General features: G+C 59.4%; 1 protein-coding gene across 3 annotated transcripts; it reads right to left on the reverse strand.

The window, feature by feature from the left end:
• Nucleotides 1-517: 517 nt before the first annotated feature.
• Nucleotides 518-20,631, reverse strand: PPP1R12C (protein phosphatase 1 regulatory subunit 12C). 3 transcript variants are annotated; one of them, XM_032323867.1, is made up of 22 exons: nucleotides 19,731-20,631; nucleotides 15,676-15,806; nucleotides 15,471-15,589; nucleotides 9,908-10,067; nucleotides 6,584-6,728; nucleotides 6,407-6,481; nucleotides 5,122-5,195; nucleotides 4,918-5,045; nucleotides 4,465-4,538; nucleotides 4,046-4,204; nucleotides 3,898-3,965; nucleotides 3,315-3,398; nucleotides 3,014-3,104; nucleotides 2,686-2,769; nucleotides 2,548-2,608; nucleotides 2,306-2,388; nucleotides 2,174-2,214; nucleotides 2,010-2,091; nucleotides 1,760-1,864; nucleotides 1,488-1,538; nucleotides 1,255-1,305; nucleotides 518-1,169 (listed from the first exon to the last, which is right to left on the reverse strand). In XM_032323867.1, exons 1-22 carry the CDS (start codon nucleotides 20,049-20,051, stop codon nucleotides 1,083-1,085), a joined length of 2,274 nt encoding a protein of 757 aa, XP_032179758.1. In that variant the 5' UTR covers nucleotides 20,052-20,631; the 3' UTR covers nucleotides 518-1,082. The 3 variants fall into 3 exon arrangements, with proteins under 3 accessions (XP_032179758.1, XP_032179757.1, XP_032179759.1); XM_032323866.1 differs by having other exon boundaries at nucleotides 2,306-2,391; XM_032323868.1 differs by lacking the exon at nucleotides 4,046-4,204 and having other exon boundaries at nucleotides 2,306-2,391.
• Nucleotides 20,632-24,693: the final 4,062 nt, after the last annotated feature.

A 24,693-nucleotide genomic window follows, 5' to 3' on the forward strand; every position in this document is an offset into this window, starting at 1 on the left:
TGGGCACACAGATGCCCCTGCCTCCTCAGCCCCTGCCCCACCCCCCACAGCCTCCTCCTCTCCTCACACGTCAGGTCTTTCCCATTCCCTCACTACCACAGCACCAGGAGGTAGGACGGGGTCCAGAAAGGAGAACATGACCAGGAAAGAACGCCCCCACCTCGTGTCCAGCCCCAGCCACCTGTGACCGTGCTGGACGAAGAGGTCCTACTACCCCATTCAAATAGCCAAAAAAGCCCAAATCTAGCATTTTTAAGATCAGTGTTGGCAGTTGGCTCAAATTCGTTTCAGGAGCACTGGTGAGCCCAGGCCTCTGGGCCAGCTGCGCATTCCCGCCTATGGCTACCGCGGCAGCCCTGGTTCGGGGCCATGGCTCGAGGTGGCCCCCCTCCCTGCAAGCCCTTCCCATGCACCCCCGGCACCCCACCCCTGCACTCCAGGGGTCTGGCCAGGGACACACACAAAGGCACAGGGAAGCACTGCACACCGACCCCCCCCACCCCAGGGACACAGTCACTGGGCAGCAACTTCACGACTTTTATTTGTGGTGCCTGTGCTTTGTCTTGAAAATATCTTCTCCCCCTGCCCCTGACAGTGGGCGGGGAGGGGGCAGCAAAAAATAGAGACCTCCCTCCCTATTGCACACGGACCCTATATACAGCCCCGCCTGGCCCGGGCCGGCGGGACTCTTGGCACTCTCGGATCCCTGTTCAGGAATGGGAGGGGTGACTGGGGTGGCATCACACGTGAGAGGGGCACCTCTGGTGGCCACTCTGGTCCTGGCTACTGGTCCTGGCACTTCCTGGTCCTCGGTTCCTCCCTGGTCCCACCTCCAGCCCCGAGCCCCCCTCAGCAACATCCCCCTACCTGGCTCGGCCTGTTGCCTCCATCCTGGCCTCAGGGGCCCCCCTTGGCTCCTGGGGACTCTGTACTCCCCTCACAGTCTGGAGGCCCCGAAGGGAGGCTATGGCTTCTCAGAGACCCCCTGGGAGCCCTGTCACTCGTGCTCACACAGGGGAAGGGATGCGTGTGGCAGAAGCAGCTGGATAAATACGGGTAAGGGGGAAGGTCCTTCTCCAGAGTCACTTAGAGAGTTTGCTGATGACGCGGATCAGGGCTGCGTTTTCATCCTTGAGCCTCTGGTTGTCAGCCCGGAGATCGGACAGGGCCTGTGGGAGAGGAGTGGCAGAGAGTGGTCAGCCGGGGGCCCGGGTCAGTGGAACCCCCTGCCCACGGCGCCCCCTTAGTACTCACCTTTAGCTCCTCCTCGAGCTCGGCTGCCTTTCTCTCCAGGGCCCTGCGCTCCTGGAACCAACAACAGGAGGCATGAGGCCCAGGGGCCAGGGGTTGGGGAGGGCCAGCAGCCATTAAGGCTGGGAAGGGCAGAGGTCAGAAGGCCAGGTTGGGTCAGTGTGGCCTTCTGCAGGCCCACAGTGGTTTGTAAGGCTGAGGCCACACCAGGCCCCGCTCCAGCAGCCCCTACTCACGAATCTCTCCAGCTCCAGGAGGGCCGGTCTCTCTGCGAAGCGCTCCTGCCTCTGGTGAGAACAGAAGAAAGACAAATGTCCAAACCACAAAGTCCGGGAGGTGGACAGCTGCCCAGGCTCTGGAGGGCCCCATCCCTCACCACCCAGCCCGCCCCCAAGGATCCACCCCACCCCGACCCGGTCCCCCCTCGCTCTGTCGCTCGGGCTTCCCTGCCCAGCGGCGGGTGCTGAGAACGCATGGCATGCCCAGGGAGCACAGACCACGGCCGCACCTGCGTGGCGCGCTCCAGCTCCACCTTGAGCTGTGCCAGGCGCAGCGTGGTCTCCGTCAGGGCCTCGCGAAGCCGCTCGTTCTCGCTGCGCAGCTCTGAGTATAGCTGGGGGCCCGGGGGGAGGGACAGGGTCAGGCCTGCCAGCCCCTAGGCTGTGGGGTGGCAGTGCAGGGATGTGTGGCAGGCAGAGCCACAGACGGGGGGGGGGGGGCGACAGGGACAGAGGCCAACTTGGGGGGTGTCTGCAAACCTTCCTGAAGCCTCCATCGGGCTCTTCCGAGGCTGGTTCGGGGTCCCGCTGCCTGCGAGGTGATGGGCCGCCCTCTGAAGTGCTGGGGCGGAGGCGGGCCGGGCGTCAGCGGGGCTCTCGACAGCCCTGCAGACAGCCCAAACCCTTCCCGGCCAACCCTGTACCTGGAGTCTGGGCTGCGGTCGGCCGGCTCCGCCTCCTCCCCCTGCGGGTGGAGGTGGAGTTCAGCCTGATGCCAGGAGGGGAGTCTGGCCCACCACCCTGCCTCCAAGGCCCACCCGGGCCCCACCCCTCACCTCTGCAAGCCCCCTCCACTCCTTGCCGACTCTGCGATGCTCCTTGGTGGCCTGTGGTCCCTGCCCCTGCCCGTCAGGCTCCTCTGCTAGGGGGACGGACAGAAATCAGTCCAGAAACCTGTGGAGCGGCCTCCCTTCCTGCAGGGTCAGGGTCCTTAGCCCGACCCCCCAGAAAACACTGCAGCAGGAGCGCTGGAAGGGCCAGAGGGCAGGAGGACCACCTCCCAGAGACCAGACCTCACCTCTCGGGGCAGGGCCATCAGAGTTCTCCACCCCAGGGACTCGGGGTCGCCGAGATGGGTCCTGGAAGAGAGGGTCCGGGAGGTCAGAAGCCAAAGCCATCTTCCACCACCCTGTGCCTGCTCCCCGACCCCTCTCACCAGGCTCTGCAGGCACGACTTCTCCGGCTCTGGGGCCTTCCCTGCTACCTTCTCCGCTTCCTTCAGATCGGTCAGAGTCACACCCTGGCAGAGTGGGGACAGTCAGGGATCTCCAAGCTGAGGCCCCAGCCCCTCCTCCCTCAGACCCAGGAGTCCAGACCCCCAGCCCCCTCCTCCCTCAGACCCAGGAGTCCAGACCCTGCAGCCTCTTCCCTCAGACCCAGGAGTCCAGACCTCCAGCCCCCTCCTCCCTCAGACCCAGGAGTCCGGACCCCCAGCCCCCTCCTCCCTCAGACCCAGGAGTCCAGGCCTCAGCCCACACCCCCACCTGTGTGGATCTCCGAGACTGGCGCATGAGGCGAGATCGAGCCTTCCGCTGGGATTCAGACTCCTCATCGCGCACCGGCATCTGGTAGGACCTGAGTGAAAGGTCCCAACCTCAAGGAGGGTCCTTTGAACCCTGTTCCCGTCTCATGGCTGACACTCTTCAAGGAACTTCCAACTCACAGCCAACCCTGGGACAAATGCCCCCTCTAGGGAGGGCCTGCCGGAGGCGTGGGGACCCAGGCCCAGGCCATGCAGTTCTTCCCAGCAGGGAGAAAGGGGCTTCCCACCCGCTGCCTCTTCACCTCCGCCGGTCCCGGGAGTCAGCTGGGGGCGCTGTGGAGGCTACAGGGACACTGGGCTTCACCGGGGATTCAGGCTCCGAAATCCTGGAGGGAGGAGAGTGGTTAGCTGAGGGAGGACGCCTAGAGATCTCAAACCTGTGTGAATTCAGGCATCCAGCAAATTTTACTCAAACTCGAGGTACGTGGCAGGTGCTGGAGATGCAGCGGTGAGCAGAAGCCAAGTCCCTCTGCCCCCAAGAGTCCAACATTAAAAGATGCAGAACAAACACAAAGCGTAAAAACTCATGTACGTCCTATGATATGCCAGAAGGCTAAAGGACTCTGGAGTGAAGGAAAGGGCTGCAGAGCCAAGGCCCTGGGGCAGGAGCACGTCTGCATCAAAGGGGCAGGAGGTACAGCCAGAGGCAACAGGAGGTCCTGTCACTGTGAGCTTTACTTGATGCACTGGAGGAAAACAGAGCCCCAGAGCGATGGCAGGCAGAGACCTCAGAGAGCAAAGGGACTTGCTGAGGGTCATGCTGACGAGGGTGGACCCCAGACCTGCCTCCCACCCCGACAGCCCAGGCCCTAGGCTGCTACTCACAAGGTGGAGGGCTCCGGCAGCTTGCGGGAGGGCGTCGGCATAATTCTGGCCAGACGGGGCTCCTTGGCCTGGGGAAAGAGGCCAAGAACGGGGTGGCCTTTCTCCTCGACTAGTCAGGGCTCAGTCTCCCGCCCCTCGCCCCACTCACCTGAGCAGAGCTCCCTTCCAGCCTCGAGGAGGAAGCTGAGCGCTGCAGTGCAGCCCCAGGGGTGCCCTCGGCCCCCTGCCTATCTGTGGGCCCCAGGGTCCCAGAGCTGCCTGTCTTCTGGAGGCCAAAGCGCCTGGAGAAGGGGGCCTCCTCTGGGGGCTGGGGAGGAGAAAGGTCTCCGTTACACAGAGGATCCTTCCCCAATTCTTCAAGTGTCACCCCAGAAGGACCACACAAACCACAACTCCCATCAGCCCCTGAGGCTGCCACCAGAAAGAAGCAGACAGTTGGTCGGGGGAACTCTGGAAACTAATCTTCACCCTACATACCCTGAGAGAGAGTTGCAGAGTTCATGGCATCCCTCCCTCCCTCCCTGCCCCTCCCAAGTTAGCATCACCCTCTAGGGCACCCAGACTCACCATGGGGCCCTGAGGGCCAGGGGGTGGCGGGGAAGACACTCCATTGAGAGCTCTGGATTCTGGAGAGGGTGGCCCTGTGGCACAGGAAAATGGAGATGCCGGTTGTCTCTCAGCCCCCCAACTCCCCACCCCTCAGACCAGGACTCCAGCCCCAGTCCCCCTCAGATCCTGGAGTCCAGCCCCCAGCCCCCTCCTCCCTTAGACCTAGAAGTCAGGCCCACAGCCTCCTTCTCCCTCAGACCCAGGAGTCCAGACCCCCAGCCCCCTCCTCCCTCAGACCCCAGAGTTCAGGCCCACAACCCCTTCCCCGCTCAGACCCAGGAGTCCAGACCCCCAGCCCCCTCCTCCCTTAGACCTAGAAGTCAGGCCCATAACCCCCTTCTCCCTCAGACCCAGGAGTCCAGGTTCCAGCTCCCTCTTCCTAGATCCAAAAACCCAGACTCCGGCCCCCACCTGTGAGGCCTTCTTCTCCCTCATCCTCGTCCTGTATTGGGGGCCCCCCTGCACCCCCAGGCCGGCGCTCTTTGGACAGATCCTGGAGGGAGATCTTCTCTCGGCTGCTCAGGCGACACACAGAGCTCCTGGTGGGAAGAGGAGGGTGTCGGGGTCTAAGCCCCAAGAGACCCCAGCACACCCATCCCGGCGCCCGCCTACTACCTTCGGTGTTTGCTGCTGGAAGGCCCCTGGGGCTCCTGGCTCCTGCTCTGGGAGGCCTCCTTCTGGTTCCGCAGCTGTGAGGGGAGAAAGCAGGCTGCTGGGAGGCCCCGCAGCGCCCGCGTCCAGCCCAGCATGCAGTGCTCTGCTTGTCTGAACTCCAGAATGCTCTAGACATGATGCGCTCTGCTCCAGGGGTGCGCGTGGAGGGTCTGTGGGCTCATCAGGGTGTTGCGCAGGTGGCTGTGTGGTGTCTGGGTCCCTCAAGCTCTCACAGCCACCTCTGGGCTCATCGCCAGAAAGGCTCTTTCCTCCCAGGAAGCCCTGCTCACCCAGGACACTGGCCTGGTCCTCCGCCCCAGGAGCCCCCTCTCTATGGCTCGCTGGGCACAAGCCTAGCCTCTGCACAATGGTTCCTCCCCTAGAACAGCCAGTCACCACGTCTGCCAGACCCCAGCCCGGCCCACAAGCCCCGCGGGCGGAAGCACTCCCTCCAGGCTGGAGGCACACACAGATCTGTGCTCCCCCTCGCCAAGGGCTGACCCTGCCTCATCGACAAAGCCCACTGTGGCCCCTTCATCTTCACCCTCAGTCTCACGCCGCTCCCCCGCCTGGCAGTCAAGCCCTTCGGCTGGGCCCCCAACCCAGGGCCCCCCTGCCTCATGCTCCCCCAGCCTTGGCATATGCTGTTTCCACCAACCCGTGCACATTGCCCACCAGGCCAGAACCATGGCCGGCCTTCCAACAGAGGGATGTGCGTCCATCTACCTGCCGCTCATGGGAAGCTCTGGGCTAGGGCCCGGCCCCCAGGAGAGGCCACTGGCCACCTGCACAGCTTACCATCTGCCGAGCAATGACCAGACATTCTCGTTCAGTAACGTACATGCCCGTCATAGAAGAGCATATACCCCACACAGCTCCTCATAAAGCTGCACACACCGTTATCCCCATTTCAGAGGTGAGGAAACGGAGGCCCCGAGGGGTTCAGTGACCAGCCTGAGCTCACACAGCAATTCCATGGCCGAGCCAGGCTTCAGAGCCCAGAAGCCATGCCATTCATCCCTTTACTCTGCATTATTCCAGCAACAAGGCCTGGCTCAGGCCGGTCCCCTGAGCCTGGGACAGTTAATCCTCATCCTTATCCCAAGGTGTGACTGAGCCTGGGGCCCTGCCTCCGCCCCAGACCCCATCCCCTCCCCACGACTCCTCTTCCTGCTGGTCACCGCTGGGGCAGAGCAGGGGGGCCTCACTCAGCCGGCTGCAGGGACAGAGGGTGCCCGAGACTCACATCCTCCTGCTTCCGGGCCAGCTCCTCCAACAGACTCAGCACCTCTTCATCCGCCAGGTCACAGGGACGCTGGCCCTGGTGGAGGGGGAGGACGGCGGAGGTAAGCGGGCCTTCCCCACAATCCGTCCCCTACCAGCCCCCAGCCCCACCCCCGCCCCCAAGCCGCCTGGCCCTCACCGCGTGGGTCAGCGAGTCCATGCCCCCACCGTGCTCCGCCAGCAGGCGGCAGGCATCCTCCACACCCCAGTGGGCCGCCGCGTGCAGGGGAGTCCAGCCATCCCCATCCCGGAGCTCAGGGTCGTAGCCAGCCTGAAGGAGCAGCCTGGGGGCCAGGACGGCAGAGAGTCAAGGACCAAGATAGGGCTTCCACACCGAGGGCTGACACGTGGCTGGCGGCGCAGGGCCCAACGACAGCACTGACCTGGTCCCAGGCCCATGGCCAAGAGCCCTTGTGTGCGGCTGCTCTGCCTGCCAGCAGGCAGCCTCCAAAACACTGCTCCTGGCACCTGCAGGAGAGGGGCCGCTCTCTTGACCGTCGCCCCCCACCATGGGACAGACAGCCCCAGAGCCGCTGAAAAGGCTGAGGCCCCAGAAGGAGCAGCCTCGGGGCGGTACTGCTCTAGGAACCGGCCTGCAGAGGGTCCCAGCCACGGGGATACTGGCCACCAGGGACATTGGGCAGTGTCCAGAGTCACTACTGGTTGTCCCAACCTGGGCGTGCGTGCCTGGGATGTTACCAACACATCCCAGGGCATGGAGGGCAGCCCCGCAGCACAGGCTCATCTGGTCCACACGCCATGAGTGGGAGGCTGAGGAAGCCTGGCTTACGTGAGTCTGCGATCGTCAGCATCTCAGAGCACAGGACGTGGGGAAGGCACCGTTACAGGCTCAGGGCCACCGCGCACACGGCTGGCACCAGGCGCCGAGGCCGTGGAAAAGAGCCAGCGCACAGTAAGATGATGGGGGGGTGTTATTTCACAAGGAGGCTTTCCGAATGAAAGCGCCACATACCCCGCTGACCTCAACATTGACCTTCCCAGAGCTCACTCTCCTTACCGCACTGGGCACCTGCTACTTCCCCGAGGACGCCCCTTTGGCCCTCTGTCCCGGGGCGTGGGAGGGGGTCTCAAATGGTCAGTCACCAGTTGTCCCCAGGCCACTGCTCACACGCTCACTCCCCCACTGCCCTGTTTATATCCTTCTAGGCCCGAGGTGGTCAACCAGGGATGGTGCTGGCCCCCTGGGAACACTGGGCAATGGCCACACAGGGCCGGCTGTCATGACTGTGGTGGGTGTGTTCCCAGCACCCCCGGAGGCTGCTCAACCTTGTATGATGAACCTGGAATCAGCCAGCTCCAGGTCCCCAGCGTGGCGACTGGCAGCCCTCCATGCACACAGGGCCCTCTGATGTGGCCTGCTTCCCTGGTCACCTGTCTGGGGGCCGCACATGGGCCCAGACCTGGCCCATTCGCCCATGGGTCCCCAGCCCTAGAAGACGGCCTGGCACACAGCAGATGTTCCATGAGTCGCCAAACAGCTGCCTGCCGCATGTCTCTACCCTGCTGTCCATCTCCAAGGAGGAGCCGGGCAGTTACATAGTCCTACACATGCAATGGGTCCAGCTGTAAACAGAGCCATTCTGAGGGGCGGTAACGAACTCAGAGAATGAGACTCAGAGAATATGTCTGCATCCAAAGCATTTCAGAGAGCGAGGCTGCCCCAAATACGGCCTCTCCTCCTGCTCGAGACAGTGCCAACTCCTGGCTGGACACACTGTCGCCTGGCTGCAGAGGAGTGTCCCAGTCTCCGCGGCAGCTGTGAGTGGCCAGGTGAATCACTGGGATGGGGTAATGCTGGGCAAATGCCAAGTGGTCTGACAAATGGGGTGTGAGCGTTAAGTGTGTGTGTCCCTTCTGGGTTGCTCTTCTAAAGGGAAATGGACACTTGCTCCTCTCCCCCTCTCTCCCTTCTTGCTGTCTGGGATGCAGACGCTATGGCAGGAGGTGAAGCAGCCACCTGAGACTCAGAGATGGAAAACATGGGCAGAAGAGGGAAGGGCTGAGCGCATGCCGGGCACGGCCATGTACAGTATCCCATTCCCCTCGCCAAAGGGACTAGCTCTGAGACGGGCAGGTGCCCATGGCGGCCCACGAGCATCAGACTTGATCTTTTGCTTTAAGTATGGAGGACAAAACATTCTACCTTCAGAGCAGGTGTGCCACCAGGACACGAGCCTGGAGCTACTAGGGGTCATCTTAAGTGCCTCCCTAGAAGACCTGCCTGAAATCCAACACGGAAGTGAGCAGAGATGAAGGGTTCCTCTCTATTCCACTTTCAGACTAAAAATAAAGTACAAATCACAAAGAGAGGAGAGGAAGTTTGAGAATAAGAGCTGGAACTAACGACCCCAACAGAAAAGGGCGAGGCATCCAAGCACGGACAAGGGCCAGCGGAGGACGGCAGCAAGGGAACACGCACTGTTCAAGTTCACGCAGTGTAAACACATACGCACCAGATAACCTGGCTTTGAAATACAGAAATAAAGCCTGCTAGAGCCATGAGGGTGAACAAGCAAAATCCATGAACACAGTAGAAAAGTTTAGGGGATGCCTGGCTGCCTCAACTGTAGAGCACATGACTCTTCATCTCGGGGTTGTAAATCTGAGTCCCACGCTGGATGTGGAAATTTCATAAAATCTTAAAAAAAAAAAAAAAAAAAAACTAAAAAATTGTTTTTTACACCTCTCATAGTAACTGGCAGAATAGACAGACAGAAAAAAAAAATCACTAAGAATATAAAGGATTTATTTTTTTTTTATTTTTTTTTATTTTTTAAAGATTTTATTTATTTGTCAGAGAGAGAGCGAGAGCGAGCACAGGCAGACAGAGTGGAAGGCAGAGTCAGAGGGAGAAGCAGGCTCCCTGCGGAGCAAGGAGCCCGATGTGGGACTCGATCCCAGGACGCTGGGATCATGACCTGAGCCGAAGGCAGCCGCTTAACCAACTGAGCCACCCAGGCGTCCCGAATATAAAGGATTTAAACAGTATAACTACAAAGCTGGCCTAATGACCTACATAGAACGCCATACTTGACAGCGCGACTCCTCTCCAGCCCACATGTATTGCTGTCTAAAGCAAACCTCAGAGGACTTCGGAAGTCTGGAATCAGAGAGGACCCGCTGCCTGACCACACTGCAGTCGAGCCCAGAAAGGAGTAACAAAACACTGACCGGAAAATCCCATGCATCTGCATGAAATGGACGACACACTTCCAGATAATCCATGGGTCATGGAGGAAAGACTACAAATGTTTTAAACTGAATGGCAACGAAGAGGCTGGACGCCAGGAGTTGTGGACACAGCAAAGGCTGTGTTTAAAGGGAAATACTCAGCCTACATACCCAACTTAAAAAGTCCACAGGGAAGCGGAAGGGCGAGAAGGAACAGATGGGCCCAAGGCAAGGAGCAGGGAAAAGGGAGCACCCCGCCAGCCCAGCTCACCTCATCACTTCGATGTAGCCCTTGGCAGCAGCCACGTGCAGGGCAGAGGCCCCCGTGCGGGGGTGCCGGGCCTCTGGCATGGCGCCCCCATTCAGCCAGCACCTGGTATCATGAAGCAGCAACTCCTCCTCCGCCCGTTTGGCCGCCTCCACATCCACACCTGGGAGGACAAGAAGGGGCAGCAGGTGGGACGCACACCTTGGGCTCCAGAAGGCACAGGGCAGCACGGCCCTGCCCTGTCCCTCTCCATCTGTCTGCTCCACTGGGACGCGAAGGACCTGGACTTCCCCACTGGGTCTCCAGGTCGCTGCTGGTGGGGGGAGAATGGGGATTGCAGGCCTCCTCCCATTTCAACCGAAGTGCTACGTTTACCGGTATTTTTTTTTTTTTAATTTGACAGAGAGAGAGAGAGATCACAAGTAGGCAGAGAGGTAGGCAGAGAGAGGAAGGGAAGCAGGCTCCCCGCCGAGCAGAGAGCCCGATGCGGGGCTCGATCCCAGGACTCTGGGATCATGACCTGAGCCGAAGACAGAGGCTTTAACCCACTGAGCCACCCAGGCGCCCCTACCGGTATTTTTAAGTATAAAGCCTGGAGTTTACAGAGCGAACCCAGCGTCTAATGACATGCGACTCTCCCGGGCACCACCCATAAAATGCTTAGCCCTGCACCCCCATGCACTTTGTCCTGACCAGTTCTGCTGCCTGTGAGCGGGGTGCACCAAGCCAAGGGTCCGTGTCACCGAGGCAACAGCTGCTTTCCTCCCCAGGAGCTGCTCCCGTTCACAGCTGCACTGTCACCTGGGACAAGCGGTGAGGCCAACAGGCTTCTCTGTCGGTCAGGTTCACCCTTTCCTCTGGTTTCACGGGAAAGCCATCCCGCACTCACGGATGCGGAAGGCAAGCTGCCACTTCACACATCAGCGGATTTGGGGTCAAAACAGGCAGCCTTGTGGAGGCTGGAACAGTGTCTGCCGATCGTCCCCGAGATCCGCAGTGTGCGCAGTACAGCCCATTGAGAAAGGATTCAGAAACAGTCCTTCCCTTTCCCAGGAAACGTTCCATCTCTCCCCCAAGTCTGTTGGTGTCTCTGCTTTTCCAGCTGGGGTTTCTCATGCTCTCCGAAGCGCTGCATGGAGCCGGGCCTTCCTGCTCCACAGCCATGGACCACATGCAGAGCCGGAGCTCTGGAGCCACACTAGCCCGAGCTCGGAGGTGTCACGAACGTAAAGGACGCACTGGATTTTGGTGGGGGGCAGGGGAGAGCGTGCAACAACCCATGAATAGATTTTTTTTTCTTTTTTTTGGAGAGAGTGAGGTGAGCATGAGCCAGGTGGAGGGGCAAAGGGAAAGGGAGAGAAAAATATCTCAAGCCGGCTCCACGCTCAGCACAAGCCCATGGGGTCCAATCTCACTACCCCAAGATCAAGACCTGAACTGACACCGAGACTTGGACACTTAACCGACTAAGCCCCCCAGGCTCCCCTGCACAGTTTTCTTTATACTCATTAATGTTAACATGATAATGTCTCGGACATATGGCCTTAAAGAAAACGTGTTATTAAAATTAATTTTACCGGTTTCTTTTTACTTTTTTAACTGCACCTACTTAAGACATCTGTTCTGCTTGCGGCTCACGCAGGCTTTCTGCTGGACAGCACCGGCAAAGAGCAACCACGGCCCCACCACTTAGGTTTGAAAAACTCAAATATGACAGAGAGACACCCTGTGGCCCCCGAGGTGACCACCGCCGCGGACGGGCTCCTGCACAGGCATCCGCTTTATCCTTCCTCCGCATCCTTGTAAACCTCCTGCTCTAAGTCTCCATGCCAGATCCCAGAAGGCGCGCCCGAAGCGGCAGAAAGCAGAGGCGACCTGGTGGCCCAGCTGCGCCACCTGCTGGCCCCTGAGCACTCGGGCCCCATCTCCAGTCCGAGTGCCTCAGGGTCTCGGCTTTGGTTCACAGGGACTCAGCTGTGGGCAGCCGCCCCAGGAATGTGTGCCTGGTGAGGGCCCACCTGCAAGCCCCAGCCAGGGTGGGACAGCCAGGCGAGTGCTGGGCGCTATGGGACAGGTTCCGGCCACAACTCCTTCAGGGGAATCCCCTGCAGCCTATGACAGGGCCGTGGGCCTTACCTGCGCAGGAAATGGACGGGGCGGGGCTGGGGGCCTGCTGACCTTCTCTTCAACCTTCGGCATGTTCGTACACATCCCCCTGCAATCTGTTTTTTTGCTGAAATCTGCCTGTTCACTGATGGAGCTCCTGACCGGGGTTGGCAAACCTGTTTGATGTTTTACTGTTTTTGTTGTGGCCATGGCAAAATAAAGGTAACATAAAACGGGCCAATTTTGCTACTTTAAACTGTGCGACTCAGTGGCATTTAGATTTACAATGTGCAACCATCGACCCCCATTCCTTTTCCAGAACTTTCCCATCATCTCAAAACGAAACCTCGTACCCGTGAAGCAGTCATTCCCTGTACCTCCCTCCCCACAGCCCACATATCTACTCCCTGTCACTAAAGTTTGCCAAATGTGGAAGTCCTCTGTGTTTATAAATAAAGCTTTATTGGAACACGGGCATGCCCACCAGTCACATATCGCCCCCTGCTGTGATGGGGGAAGCAGCCACAGGGGACAGTGGCAGCATGACAGGACCTTCCACGAAGTCTCAAATACTTCCCATGTGGTTCCTCACAGAGAAAGCTTGCCAGCCCCGCTCAGTCCATGGATTCGCAGGTTACTGATTTATCCATTCTTCCTTTGGTGCAGGCCCCCACCTCTCACGCCTGCTAACAACTAGACGAAGGTTCTCGCCCTAGGGTGGGAGGGCCTGTCAGGTGGCTTAGGAGTGGACCTGCCAAATACTCCTCTCCTGCCCAGTCCTGTGGGCAAAGTGGCTGGAGTACTGTCTGCGCAGGTCCCTGAGGCCTGCCCTGTGGCCAGGCCTGGGGGCAGCATGTGCGGCATGGCAGGGCCGCTGCTGGCCTTCCGGGCATATACTCTCTCTCCTGTGTGACCTCCAACAGGACTGCGCCCTTGGTGGGGCTCCATAACCGCCCATCCCTCCTGCCCCAGTGGCTGGCTCAGGGCTGGCTCAGACCGAGAGTGGCGGCTCAGACCGAGAGTGGCAGCTCAGACAACTGAGTAAGTCTAGCTCCGGTTCAGCTGGAGTATCAGGCTGAGCTGTGAGAATCCGAGCCACGTACTCCACTGAGAGACTCTGTCTAAGAATGAGTTCAGTACAGTGACTGGTTTGACGCTGTACCCCTGGATCAACCCTTGCCTGAAGCCTGCAAAATTCCTGGACTTCAGTTACACAGCCTGTAAACTGGCTTTTTTTTTTAAACCGTGGTAAAAACACACACAAAAGTTACCATCTTAACCCCTTTTTAAACGTGCAGTTCAGTGGTATTAAGTACGTCTGCACTTGTACAACCACCAGAACACTCATCTAGAGAAACTGAAACCCAGTCCTCATTAAACAGCAACTCCCCATTTCCCCCTCCGCCAGCCCCTGAAACCCACTGTTCCTCTTTGTCTCCACAGACATGACTGCTTTAGTCCTGTTCCTCAGGTAAGCAGAATCATCCGGTCTTTGTACTTTGTGTCTGACTTATCTCACTGAGCAGAACGTCCCTGCGGCTCATTCACACTGTAGTGTGTCAGAATCTTTTGCCTTTTTGAGGCTGAACACTACCCCATCGTATGCACACACCGCATACTGCTTATCCGTCTGTCTGCCGAGGGACACTTGGCTGGGAACATCGCCAGGGTGCCCACAGCCATACGGACGCCCCGTCGGCCCGAGCCAGGCTCCCACAGCAGCTGCTGCCAGAATCCCCCCGCATACTACTTCTTGCCTCCACACTGGAGCCACCTGGCCAAGGCCCATGTGGGGTTCAAGGCTAAGGTCAACAACGACGAGGCAGACACACAGCACATGTCTCCCGGAGTGACGCCCTGAGGAAATTCCTGGCCCAAAATGCAGACCTGAATCTCCTGGAGAAGCAGCAGCCCACCGCAGGCCAAGGGACACGCCGCGGACACGAGGCTGGATGAGGAAGGCGAGGGGAGGACCGAAGGCAGGCGGGGTGCGGCCTCGTGAGGCTCCGGAACAGGAGGGGACCATAATCAACAGCACAGCCTCAAGGTCCCAAGACCCAGAGAGGAGTAACAATGTGACATCCCGTTGTCCTTGTTGGAGGAGACTCTGGCTCCCAGGGCAGGACGGGGGTTACAGTCTGCAACGCGTTCTCGAGATGGCCAGGAGCAGAGAGGGAGGCAGCCAGGAAGGGCGAAAACGGGAACGGGGCAAGGGGGAGCTATTTATGTAGAGTGGGGGAGGAGAGGCAGGGTAACTGCAGATGTGCCAAAACGTGACAAGCTGATGGATCTCTAGCGCGTGATTCCATCTGTATGAGACACCCACGATGGGCACATGCATGGGCACCGAGGGCTAAGAGGCCTCCTGGGGCCGGGGGCCGTGGGCTAAGGGTTACTGTGGGGTTACTGTGGGGTGACTGAAGCCCCCAGAGCAGGCGGCTGACGGACGCAGCACACGCGAAACACCAAAGAACCCACGGACGGTACACCTTCAGAGAGAGCCAACCGGGCTTCACACCTCAGCTCCACAGAGCGGCCAAACCCTGGAGAAGCTTGGTCAGGGTCACGTGCACACCCCGAGGCTGCCCCAGCCTTTCTCCAAGCTCAAAGCATCTCAGAGCAAGAAGTCAAGGAGCAGAGGGAAGCTCGGCTCAGGTCAGCTTTGCCCACTGCGCACCCACCCCCACCCCCGCCAAGCACAGCAGGGCACCCACCTACACCTCCACGGGGCCTCCACCTCCACGGGGCCAGCGGCCAACCTGCCCAAGCCCAGCCGGGGACCTGGGTGTCCCCTTCAACGGCCCAGTGCCTGCGCACAGCAGCCTCCCTGAAGCTGCCACGTGGCCCCGCAGCCGCCCAGGCCCTGTGCTCACAGCAGCACCCAGACCAGTGCCCCCCACCCGTGTCCTCTCCTTCCAGACCCATCAGGCCACAGCCTTCCCCACACGCCCCACGCATCAGCGGGTCCCAGACAGCTGCTCCGGTGGGGGAGCATGTTCAGTCGTAAGCCCCTCTGCGAACTTGCTAGAAACAACACACATTCTCTCTAGAAATATGAACGAAGCCATATGCAGAGTTTTGGGGGGCCCTGGGCCCCACATTAAAGACCACTGGGGTACACTGACCCTGTGCATGAGATGACCAATCCCCCAGACCCCTGCACTGAACCCACGAGTAGACAATCTCACCCAGGAGACCCTGAACAAGGCTCTCCCCTCATTTCCTCACCTACTCAAGTGGTAAGGTGACGACTGGGGTCACCAGTGCTGGGCTCATATTCTGTGCCCGGCGGCGGTACAAGCGCCATATACAATCAGTCACTCCATGTCCCGAGCAAGGCTGGGGACACACTCACACTCCCACTGCTCAGGAAAGGAAGCGGAAGCACAGAGAGTCCGACAATCCCGGGATGAGCAGAGGCCGGCCGCGGAGCCCCGGCTGTCCGCTCCCGGGGGCCCACCTCGGAAGGCAATCTCCGCCTTCAGCAGCCCCTCCATGGCATCCGACTCGGCCAAGTCCAGGGGCAGGTCCCCGTCGCTGTTGACGGCGGCAATGTTGGCCCCGTGGCTCAGGAGGTACCTGGGGGCGGGGTGGGGTGGGAAGGTCAGGGCTGAGGGGCTGAGCTCCGGCCCCCAGGGGATCCCATGTTACCTCCCCTGCCTCACCTGGCGATGTCCAGATAGCCGCAGGAGGCAGCCACATGCAGGGGCGTCCAGCCCTCATTGTCTGCCTGGTTCACCGTGGCCCCCTGCTCCACCAAGAAGCGCACCACCTCCAGGTTCTCGTCGATGCAGGCCTGGGCGCAAGGGGCACAGCTGTCAGTCCTTGCCTGGCCCACGCACTGTGTGCCCAGCAAGGCAGGACACCCATAGGGGCCGCAAGACAGATCCAGGGAACAAGCAGTTGTGACACTCAAGGGAAAGACCGTGGTGTCGCTGGGATAGAGTCTGGAAGGCACCAGCCCAACTCCTGGAACGACCCAGCTCCCGATGACACCCCTGGCTTCCCAAAGGTTAGGTCAGCTGGGCCTCTGGAGCTCAGCAGAGACCATGACAGCAAGACACCCAAATCCCTGCAAGCACAAACCAGATAGAGACTTTCCTCCAGGTGCAGAAATCCCGGAAGATGCTTTGTCAGATACAGTGTACCCCAATCACCACCAACAGGACAGGGCTTCCGGTAATGGACCCCTCCTCCCTGACCCAGCAGTCCAGACCCGCAGCCCCTCCTCCTTCAGACAGGGGAGTCCAGGCCCACAGTCCCTCCTCCATCAGACCCAGGAGTCCATGCCCACAACCCTTCTCCTTCAGACTCAGGGGTCTGAGTCCCCAGCCCCTCCTCCCTCAGACCCAGGAGTCCTGGTCCCCCAGGCCCTCCTCCATCAGACCCAGGAGTCCAGGCCCCCAGCCCCTCCTCCCTTAGACCCTGGAGTCCAGGCCCCTCAGCCCCTCCTCCCTCAGACCCTGGAGTCCAGGCCCCCCAGCTCTCTCCTCCCTCAAATCCAGGAGCGTAGGACCCCAGCTCCTCCTCCCACAGGCCCAGGAGATACACTCTAGGAACTGACCATGCCCCTGACTTATACCCTGAGGGGAGAGGCTAGGCCCCTGGGGCCCAAGGCTATGCAGGGCTCTTAAAGTCACCAAGTCCCTGGGAACGTGGGGCAGAAAGAGAGTCCTGGAAAAGACTCCTCAAGGTGTACAAACGGCTGCGTTTGCCTGTTCCCAGAGCATGGAGCCCAGACGAAGCTCCCATGCACTGAGGACCCACTACACATGGAGCACTGTTCCAAGAGGTTCACACTTGGGAAGATCCTCCCTGATCTGCTGTCAGGGCTCTGCACAGCGGAGGAAGAAATCAGTCTCAGGGAGGTAAGAGCCCTGGCCCAAGCAGGCACAGCAAGTGGGGACAAAGAAGGGATTTATAGCCCAGGGCACGTGCAAACACGGGGTGGGAGCTGGGACCTGAGCTGGGTCAAGGGAAGGGGTAGGCCTGGAGTCCTGAGTTCTCAGGGTAAATTAACCCCCCAACTCCCTCACCTCTCCAAAACCACCCATCTGGAGAAGGGAAAGCAGGCCATGAGGGCCAAGAGCATGAAGTCATGGAAACTCAGGCCGTGAAAGGGGGGCCACACGTGCCCTGGGAACGGGATGAACTCCGCTCCGTTTATTTCTACCCGGTTGTCATGGTGATGGGGGGGGTGTCAAGCAGGGAGATGGGCCTTTCCCTTTCAAGGACCTGGCCAGGCACAGGAATCCATGTGAAAGATGCCCGAGGCTTGGGCACCAGGGATTCAAGAATCCAGATGACAGTCCCCACCCCCGGCACCCCCCTAGACCCAGGAGTCCAAGCCCCTCCCCCACCCAGACCCAAGAGTCCCAGCTGCCACCCTCCCTATTCAGATCTAAGAACTGCAGCTCCCAATCTCTTCTACTCCACACTGCAGAGCCAGCTACTAATGCACAAGGCGATTTTGCGGAGAGGGGACAGTACAGGAGCCTTCTCAAGTGGTCAGCGAACCCACCTGAAGCACAGTACAGGAGCCTTCTCAAGTGGTCAACAAACCCACCTGAAGCAAGCACCCGGCTCTAAGAACTCCCAGACCACAACCAAGGCAGGGGGCTGACGCCCCGGGACCCACTCCAGGGAAAATTCAGAAAAGAAATCACAGTCCCAGGACTCACCCAGACAAGGCCCAGGAGCGTGGAACAGGGGATGCCTGAGACCTGGGACTTTCCCTGCAAAAACCAGTCTCATGCAAACCACGATGAGCTGGTCACCCCACCCCAGGCCTGACCCAACCCCAGCTCGCCCGCTTGCTGGCCATGTGACCTGAGGCGGGAACTTCCCCTCTCTGAACCTCCAAAGCCCTAACCCTTCAGGCCTCCTACAGAGTGAGTTTACCAGGTACCTGCCTGGAGCGGGAGAAAGATCTCACCTGAAAAGGCAGCCTGCTAGGCAAGCTCAGAGTGGCCTTTTGCAAGGGTCCAGGCCCAGGGGATGCCAGAGAAGGGGGGATTCAGCTTCAAGAGCAGGACCAAGAGCCCCTGAGGGGAAGTCCAGGTGAGCCAAGTCATGGATGATGGCGAAGGGGGACACGGGAGCCTGACACACCCCTCCTGGGCTTGCCAAGTCCTCTGAGAACTTACAAGATCTCAGGGAAGCAGGACTGTTCTATGGGTGGAAGAAAATTTCCCAGATAGCAAGAGGAACTCTGTAGGGGACAGGCCTGGGGGGTTGGGAAAGAGAAAAAGGGAGAGGCCGGGCACTTAGACCAGGCGGCAGCAACTCCCCAGCTGAACGCCTACGCTGCTTCCTGAAGGGATTTCCACACATACGAGCTCCCTCCTTCTCCAGAGCCCAACCAGGGAGGGACCCACCGCTAGCCCTGCTGCACAGGAGAGGAAACTGAGGCAGAGAATGGACAGTAAAGCAAAGCCACAAAGCTGAGCAACTGAGGTTAGAACTTAGGGTCAGTTCTGCTTCTCCTCAATCGCTCCTCTCCTCTTTGTGGAGACCTGAGAAGTGGGCTACTTCCAACATCCCTGCCTCCCCCATCAACCTTTCCTTCCCAGGGTCTGCTGTGACTCCATCCATTACCGAGCCCTGTGGGTTCTGGCACAGAGAGAGGGCTGAGGACTGGCCCAGGTAGAAGACGGTCTAAGGGATCACACAGGGGCCAGAGGCTCTTCCGTGACCAGTCCTGTGCCCGGAGGTCCCACCGTGGAGGAACAGATAAATGCACCCAGAACCGGAGAGATTCCTGGAGCATAAGGCGGCCCTGCTTCTGGGCCACAGATACACTGGAGGCAACAATCAGGGAGTCTTGGAAAGGCACGGGGGCCAGCTTGTGGAGGAGAGGACCAGCAGGGTTCTAGAAGACTTGCGGAGGTGACATGACGAGAGCCAGAGAGATCAGCCTATGGGAAAGAAGCTGCCCAAATCTCCAAGAGAAGGCATCGGGCCCGGAAAGCAAGATGACCGAGGACGGAGAGGTGGGTGCTCTGAGGTTCCCCAGAAAAGACCGAGGATACAGGCCTAGCCAAGGGAAGGGGCGTAAGGACGACGCGGTGCCCTGAGAAGGACAAACATCCCCCACACTAGGCCGACTGTGGAAGACAGGTGGCACAGCCTCCGGAAAGTGCAGACGGCATCGGCATCAGGGTGGAAAAAGGACGAGGTGACCCAGATAAGGAAGCGAAGCCTAGCAAAAAGCGGCCCAAGAAAGAGCATCCTCCCCCAGCCTCAGAGGGCACTGCCCAAGGCTGAGAAGGAACAGGGAAGGAGCACGAAGCCGAAAGCAGCGGCACGGAAGATCCGGGCCTAGCAAAAGCGGCAGCCCAGGCCAGGGACCAGGGCAGGAAGCCCGGGGGGCGCCAGAGCGAGAGGACCCTGCTGCTCGAGTACCTGCCTGGAAACTGGCAACGGGGGCTGGGCTGGGGGGGAGGGGACCAAACTCGTACAGCGCGCTCGGGGTCGGGAGAAGGCGGCGCGCAGCGGCAACGACGGGGCCGTTGGAACGGACCAGACGGAGGCTGTCAGTAGGGGCTCGCGTCCGGAGAGGGGGCGGCGCAGGGTGGCAAAGACCCGGCCGGCTGAGGAGGCTCAAGACTAGAAGCGGCGAGCTCCAGCGGGTGGAGCGGCAGAGGGGGCGCAGACCAGGGCGGCAACCGCGACTCATGCTGGGAGCACGCTCGAGGGGGCTCGGACCCGGGGCGCTGACCTGGTGCAGGGCACTGATGCCGTCGGCGTTGGTGGAGTCGAGCACGGCGCGGGCGGGCGGCGGGGCGGCGGGGTCGAGCTCGGCGCCGGGGCCAGGGTCCGCCGCGCGCAACATCAGGCGCGCCTCGTCCAGGTCGCCGCCCGCGCAGGCCGCCAGGAACTCGGCGGCGCGCTCGAAGCGCACGGTGCGGGCGCGCCGCTCCGCGGGGCCCGGCTCGGTGCCCGCCCGCGCCCCCCACTGCCGCAGCTGCTCTCGCCGCCGCTCCCGGGCCGCGGCCGCGGCCGCCCCCGGGCCCGCCCCCGGGCCGTCCTCGCCGGACATCGCGCCGCCCGCCCGCCCGGTGAGCGAGCGAGCGAGGGCCGAGCCCCGAGGACGAGCTACCGCTGCGCCGCCACCGCCGCCGCCGCCCGCCCGGGGCAGCCGGGAACTGCCGCTGGCCCCGCGCCGCCCGAGGATCTGTCTGCCTCCGCCCGGCGCGCTGACGTCAGGACGCCGCCACGGGGCGCGCTGGGAAATGGAGTCCGCAAGCGGAAGTTGCTCCTGGCAACCGTCCGGCCTCGCTCCGCCCCGGGGCACGCTGGGAAGTCCGCCGCTCCCCGGATCCCAGGCGATGGGGCGGGGAGCTTCGGGAAACGCAGCGCTCGGTCCCAGGGGGCCCGGGAGCCGGGAAAGCTATAACGCCCATTTCCCCACGTGACTCTTTACTGTGGGCCCTTGAGTCGGCTCCCTTCAACTAGAAGTACGCGGCCGGAGAACAAGGACATTTGTCTTCTTCCCGGCGCCAGAGTGGAGCCCAAGAGTGCACGACCCATGAATGGAGGGATACCCGAGGTCACGGGACACGCCAGGGCGCCACGCGACCCAGAAAGCCTTCGGGACAACCCGGGTCCCAGCCTCCCCGGGTGACTGTGATCGTGCGAGACAAAAGTGGGCAGAGGTCACTGCCTTCGGGCCGCAGCCCCAACGCACGCCGGGAAATGTAGTCCTCAGGGCCCGCCCCTGGAGGCACGGTGGGTCCTAGGCAGAACCCCAAGCACCGGAAAAACCAGGCCCAAGGGCAAGAGGAGTCCAGAGTCCCTCATGGTAACCCTTGGATCACATCGGTAAAGGTGCCCGAGGGGCAGGGTCCACAACAATAGCGCCCCCAGAACCTTCATGCGCCCGCCCCTCTCCCGCTCGTGTGCACGTTGGGAAATGTAGTCCAGGCTCTATTTCCTCGCAAGCCATGCTGGGATTTGCAGTCCTCAGTGAAGCGTTCGGCGTAGCGTTTTATTACGATTTTTTTTTTTAAGTATTTATTTATTTATTTGACAGAGATCGCAAATAGAGAGGCAGGCAGAAAGAGAGGAGGAAGCAGGCTCCCCGCTGAGCAGAGAGCCCGATGCGGGGCTCGATCCCAGGATACTGAGATCACGACCCGAGCCGAAGACAGACTTAACCCACTAAGCCACCCAGGTGACCCCGCGTAGCATTTTAAAGCCCGAAATAATCTCACTTTAAGTGTCCTGAACCTGAATCTGGCTAGGAGAGATGCAGATACTTTGAGATCAGATCAAAGAGTGGGAAAAATAGCCCAGGAAGGCTGTAAAATCTGGATGGGGCGACAGCCTTTTTTGCCAAGGGATGTTGGAGGAGCCCACCCACTCAAGTCCTTGGGCCTGTAAGAAGAAATGAACTACAAATCCCATGAGGCCTGGATAACGCTGGCCATAAATATAAAAGGACGGGGGTGGGGGGGGGGGTCTTGGGATGTGTTGTATCAGATCTGCTCCCTTGTCCAGAGTGAAAACAGAACGAGGCACAGTATAGGTCAATTGTGATTTCTGATATTTTAAAACCGTTAAAGGAAAGTTTTAAATTTAAGAGAGAAGTACTTTGAAAGACATGCCGTAGCTGGCCTTCTAGTGACTGTCGACACACTAACATATCCCCTGGGCCCTCAAACTCCTCTGCTTACCTGTAGCATCAGAAGCCAAAATAATTACAGAAGAGGGGTTTTATCCCAATGTGTAGAGCCACAGAAGTTAACATATGATTTCTGTTCCTACACAATCCTCTTTTTCCTGTGGAAAAATTGTCTGAATTGGTATGATCATAATTCCCTGCACCTTCTCCATTGTGGATTTGTTAGGAAGGGAGAAGTTGGGTGTGCATTTATAGGATCCCAAACCAGTGGGAGGCACACACAATTCTGAAAGATAGGGCTGGTCAGGCCCCAAGAACCCAGTCTGACCACCAAGACCTGGGCGTGGGTCTCGGACTAATTGCCTGCCCACGACTAGTGTTTCCATCCTCAAAAATAGAACCCTGGTTTTATCTGAAGTGGCAGAGCCCCAGCTAGCTAAAGAGTGAGCCAGAGACCTAGTCGTCTTTGCAATGAGGGGTGGCCTATCCAATGGGAATGAACACTGCTGGGTGGGGTTTCCATGAAGGCTCTTTAAAGGGGTCCAAGCCCCAGAATCAAGCTGCCAAAACATGAGGAGCCATTCACAGGATGACAGAGGAAGATAAACAAAATTCTGGGAGCGTGAGATTAGGCTGAAATATATGAAAGAAAACCCTAGATGTCCCTCCTTAGAAAGAAGCATACAACCACATGGAGAGAGGTCCCAGCCATCCCAAACAGGGCTGCCCTAAACCAACCAGTTCCACTGAGCAGCCAGAAGACTGCGGCTGCACCAGCAAGCCGGGGCCAGATTGGCCGCGCCCAGAAGAACCACCCCGCTGAGCCCAGCACCAGCTGCCAACCGACCCACAAACTCATACGCTAAATAAGACTATTGCCGAAACCCAGTCAGATGTGAGGCCGCTGCTTCTACAGCCCAAACCAATGGATACAGCCAGTCAGCTCTTCAGCTTCCAAGAACCCCCCCAAGTCTGCTGATTGCAAGCCACTTGGAGAGTGGCCAGATGCAGTGGACGGAGAAACAGTGTTTCCACTAATGGGCCCAGGGACAGACCTGCTTATCCCGCGTGATTCGTTTTCCCCTTCTACCGCTGATTTCAGGCTGGGCTTCAAAGCCACTAGAACAAACAACTAGAGGTTGCGACATAATGAACTTCTGCCTGGGGATGCGGGGGAAGCAGAGGTGGGAGCCTGTCTTCTCCTTCTGCTTTGCCCCTTCCTGTTATCTGGAACCAGAGCTGGGGGAGCAATCTTAGTATCCTGGTCAACTCAGGAGGCGAGGACAAATGTGCTTAAGCCGCAACAGTTCACTTCTCACAGTTCTGGAGGCTGGAGGCCTGAGGTGAGGGGCACCTGTGTGGTTGGGTTCGGGAGACAGCCCTCCTCCCGGCTTGTGGAGGTCCCTTCCCTGTGGTGTCCTCAGCTGGCGGAGAGAGTGCTCGGGACACTAATCCCATCCTGGGTCCTCATCTAAGCTCACGTACCTCTCAGAGACCCCACCACCACACCCTGTCACACTGGGGGTAGGACTTTGACGTATGGGGACACAAAGCTTTAGCACTGCACCTTAGGTCAGGGACAGATGACACAGCCTCAGGATGAAGGAGCCGGGCCAGGACGGCTCCACAAGACAAGAGCCTCCGCCTCAACTACATGGGAGGGGTTGGCGACCTTCTCTAAGCCACTGATAGTTGTGATTCTGGGCCCAGGAGCCAGACCTACATGCTCAGGTAGGTCCTCGCCTCCTGAAGGTCCCAAAGGCAGAGCGGCAAGTGGTGGGCATTGCTTTGTCACCAAGAGTGTTGCCTCGTCCCGTGAACAACTTGACATGGTGTTTGATGTGTGCTGGTCTTGCATTTTAAAATTCAGATATAATTTACACCGAAAAAGAAAAAAAAAATAAAGCCTCTTTAAAGTGTACAGTTCACGGAGCACCTGGCAGGCTCTGTCGGAAGAGTGCGAGACTCTTGAACTCAGGATTGTGAGTTCGAGCCCCAGGATGGGCATGGAGGTCACTTAAAAAATACAATTTAGGGGCGCCTGGGTGGCTCAGTGGGTTGAGCTACTGCCTTCGGCTCAGGTCATGATCTCAGGGTCCTGGGATCAAGCCCCATGTTGGGCACTCTGGTCAGCAGGGAGCCTGCTCCCCCTTCTCCCTCTGCCTGCCTCTCTGCCTACTTGTGATCTCTATCTGTCTGCCAAATAAATAAATAAAATCTTTTTTAAAAAATACAATTAAAAAAAAAAAGTGTACAGGGGAGCACCTGGTTGGCTCAGTCAATTAAGCGTTTGCCTTGAGCTCTGGCCATGATCTCAGGTCCTGGGATCGAGCCTCCTATCCGGCTCCCTACTCAGGGGGAAGACTGCTTCTCCCTCTGACCCTCCCCCCACCATGCTCTCTTTCTCAAATAAATAATACCTTTAAAAAAAACAACAGAGTGTTGAGTGGCCTTGTATACTCCCAAGGTTGGTTGTGTCACCATCATCACCAGTTTCAAGCATTTTCAGCCCCCCATGTGCCCTCCCCCAGCCCCTGGGAGCCGCCAGTCTCCTTCCTGCCTCCATGGCTTTGCCCCTCAGGACAATTCACATGCGGGAAATCACACAGGCTGTGGCCCTCTGATTCTGGCCCCTGTCATCGAGCACTGTGATTGTTTTGAGAGTTGTGGACACGGCGATGTGTGTCAAGACCTTGCCCCTTTTTCTCCCCGCGTGGTAGCGCCTGCTACCCACCCCCCAGCTGGTGGATGTTGGGGACGTTTCCACCTCTGGGCTGCTGTGAGGAATGCCACTGCCCATGTCGGTGCCCACTGCGCAAGTGGCCAGACACATGTTTTCCCTTGCAACGGGCAAACATCCGGGAGGGGAGTTACCAGGCGCTTAGCTTTCTGAGGAACTGCCAGACTGGTTTCCAAAGGGGCCATACGTACCCTGTGGCATTCCCTGCAGCGCAGGGTTCAAGGTCACCTACCACCACAGGACTGTGCAGGTTCTCCAGGCTCAAGGTCAGAGTGACCACTGATTCCGGTGGGAATGACAGCCAGAGAACTGGGCAGG

The sequence above is a fragment of the Mustela erminea genome, chromosome 19 (genome assembly GCF_009829155.1).
Source record: "Mustela erminea isolate mMusErm1 chromosome 19, mMusErm1.Pri, whole genome shotgun sequence".
Lineage (NCBI taxonomy): Eukaryota > Metazoa > Chordata > Mammalia > Carnivora > Mustelidae > Mustela > Mustela erminea.

Coding starts and splice junctions, on each gene's coding strand:
- PPP1R12C (XM_032323866.1), bottom strand. CDS start 20,051: ATGTCCGGCGAGGACGGCCCGGGGGCGGGCCCGGGGGCGGCCGCGGCC. Junction 4,539..4,917: donor GGGAGAAGAAGGCCTCACAG/GTGGGGGCCGGA, acceptor CCTGTGCCACAG/GGCCACCCTCTCCAGAATCC. Junction 2,215..2,305: donor AGTGGAGGGGGCTTGCAGAG/GTGAGGGGTGGG, acceptor CTCCACCCGCAG/GGGGAGGAGGCGGAGCCGGC.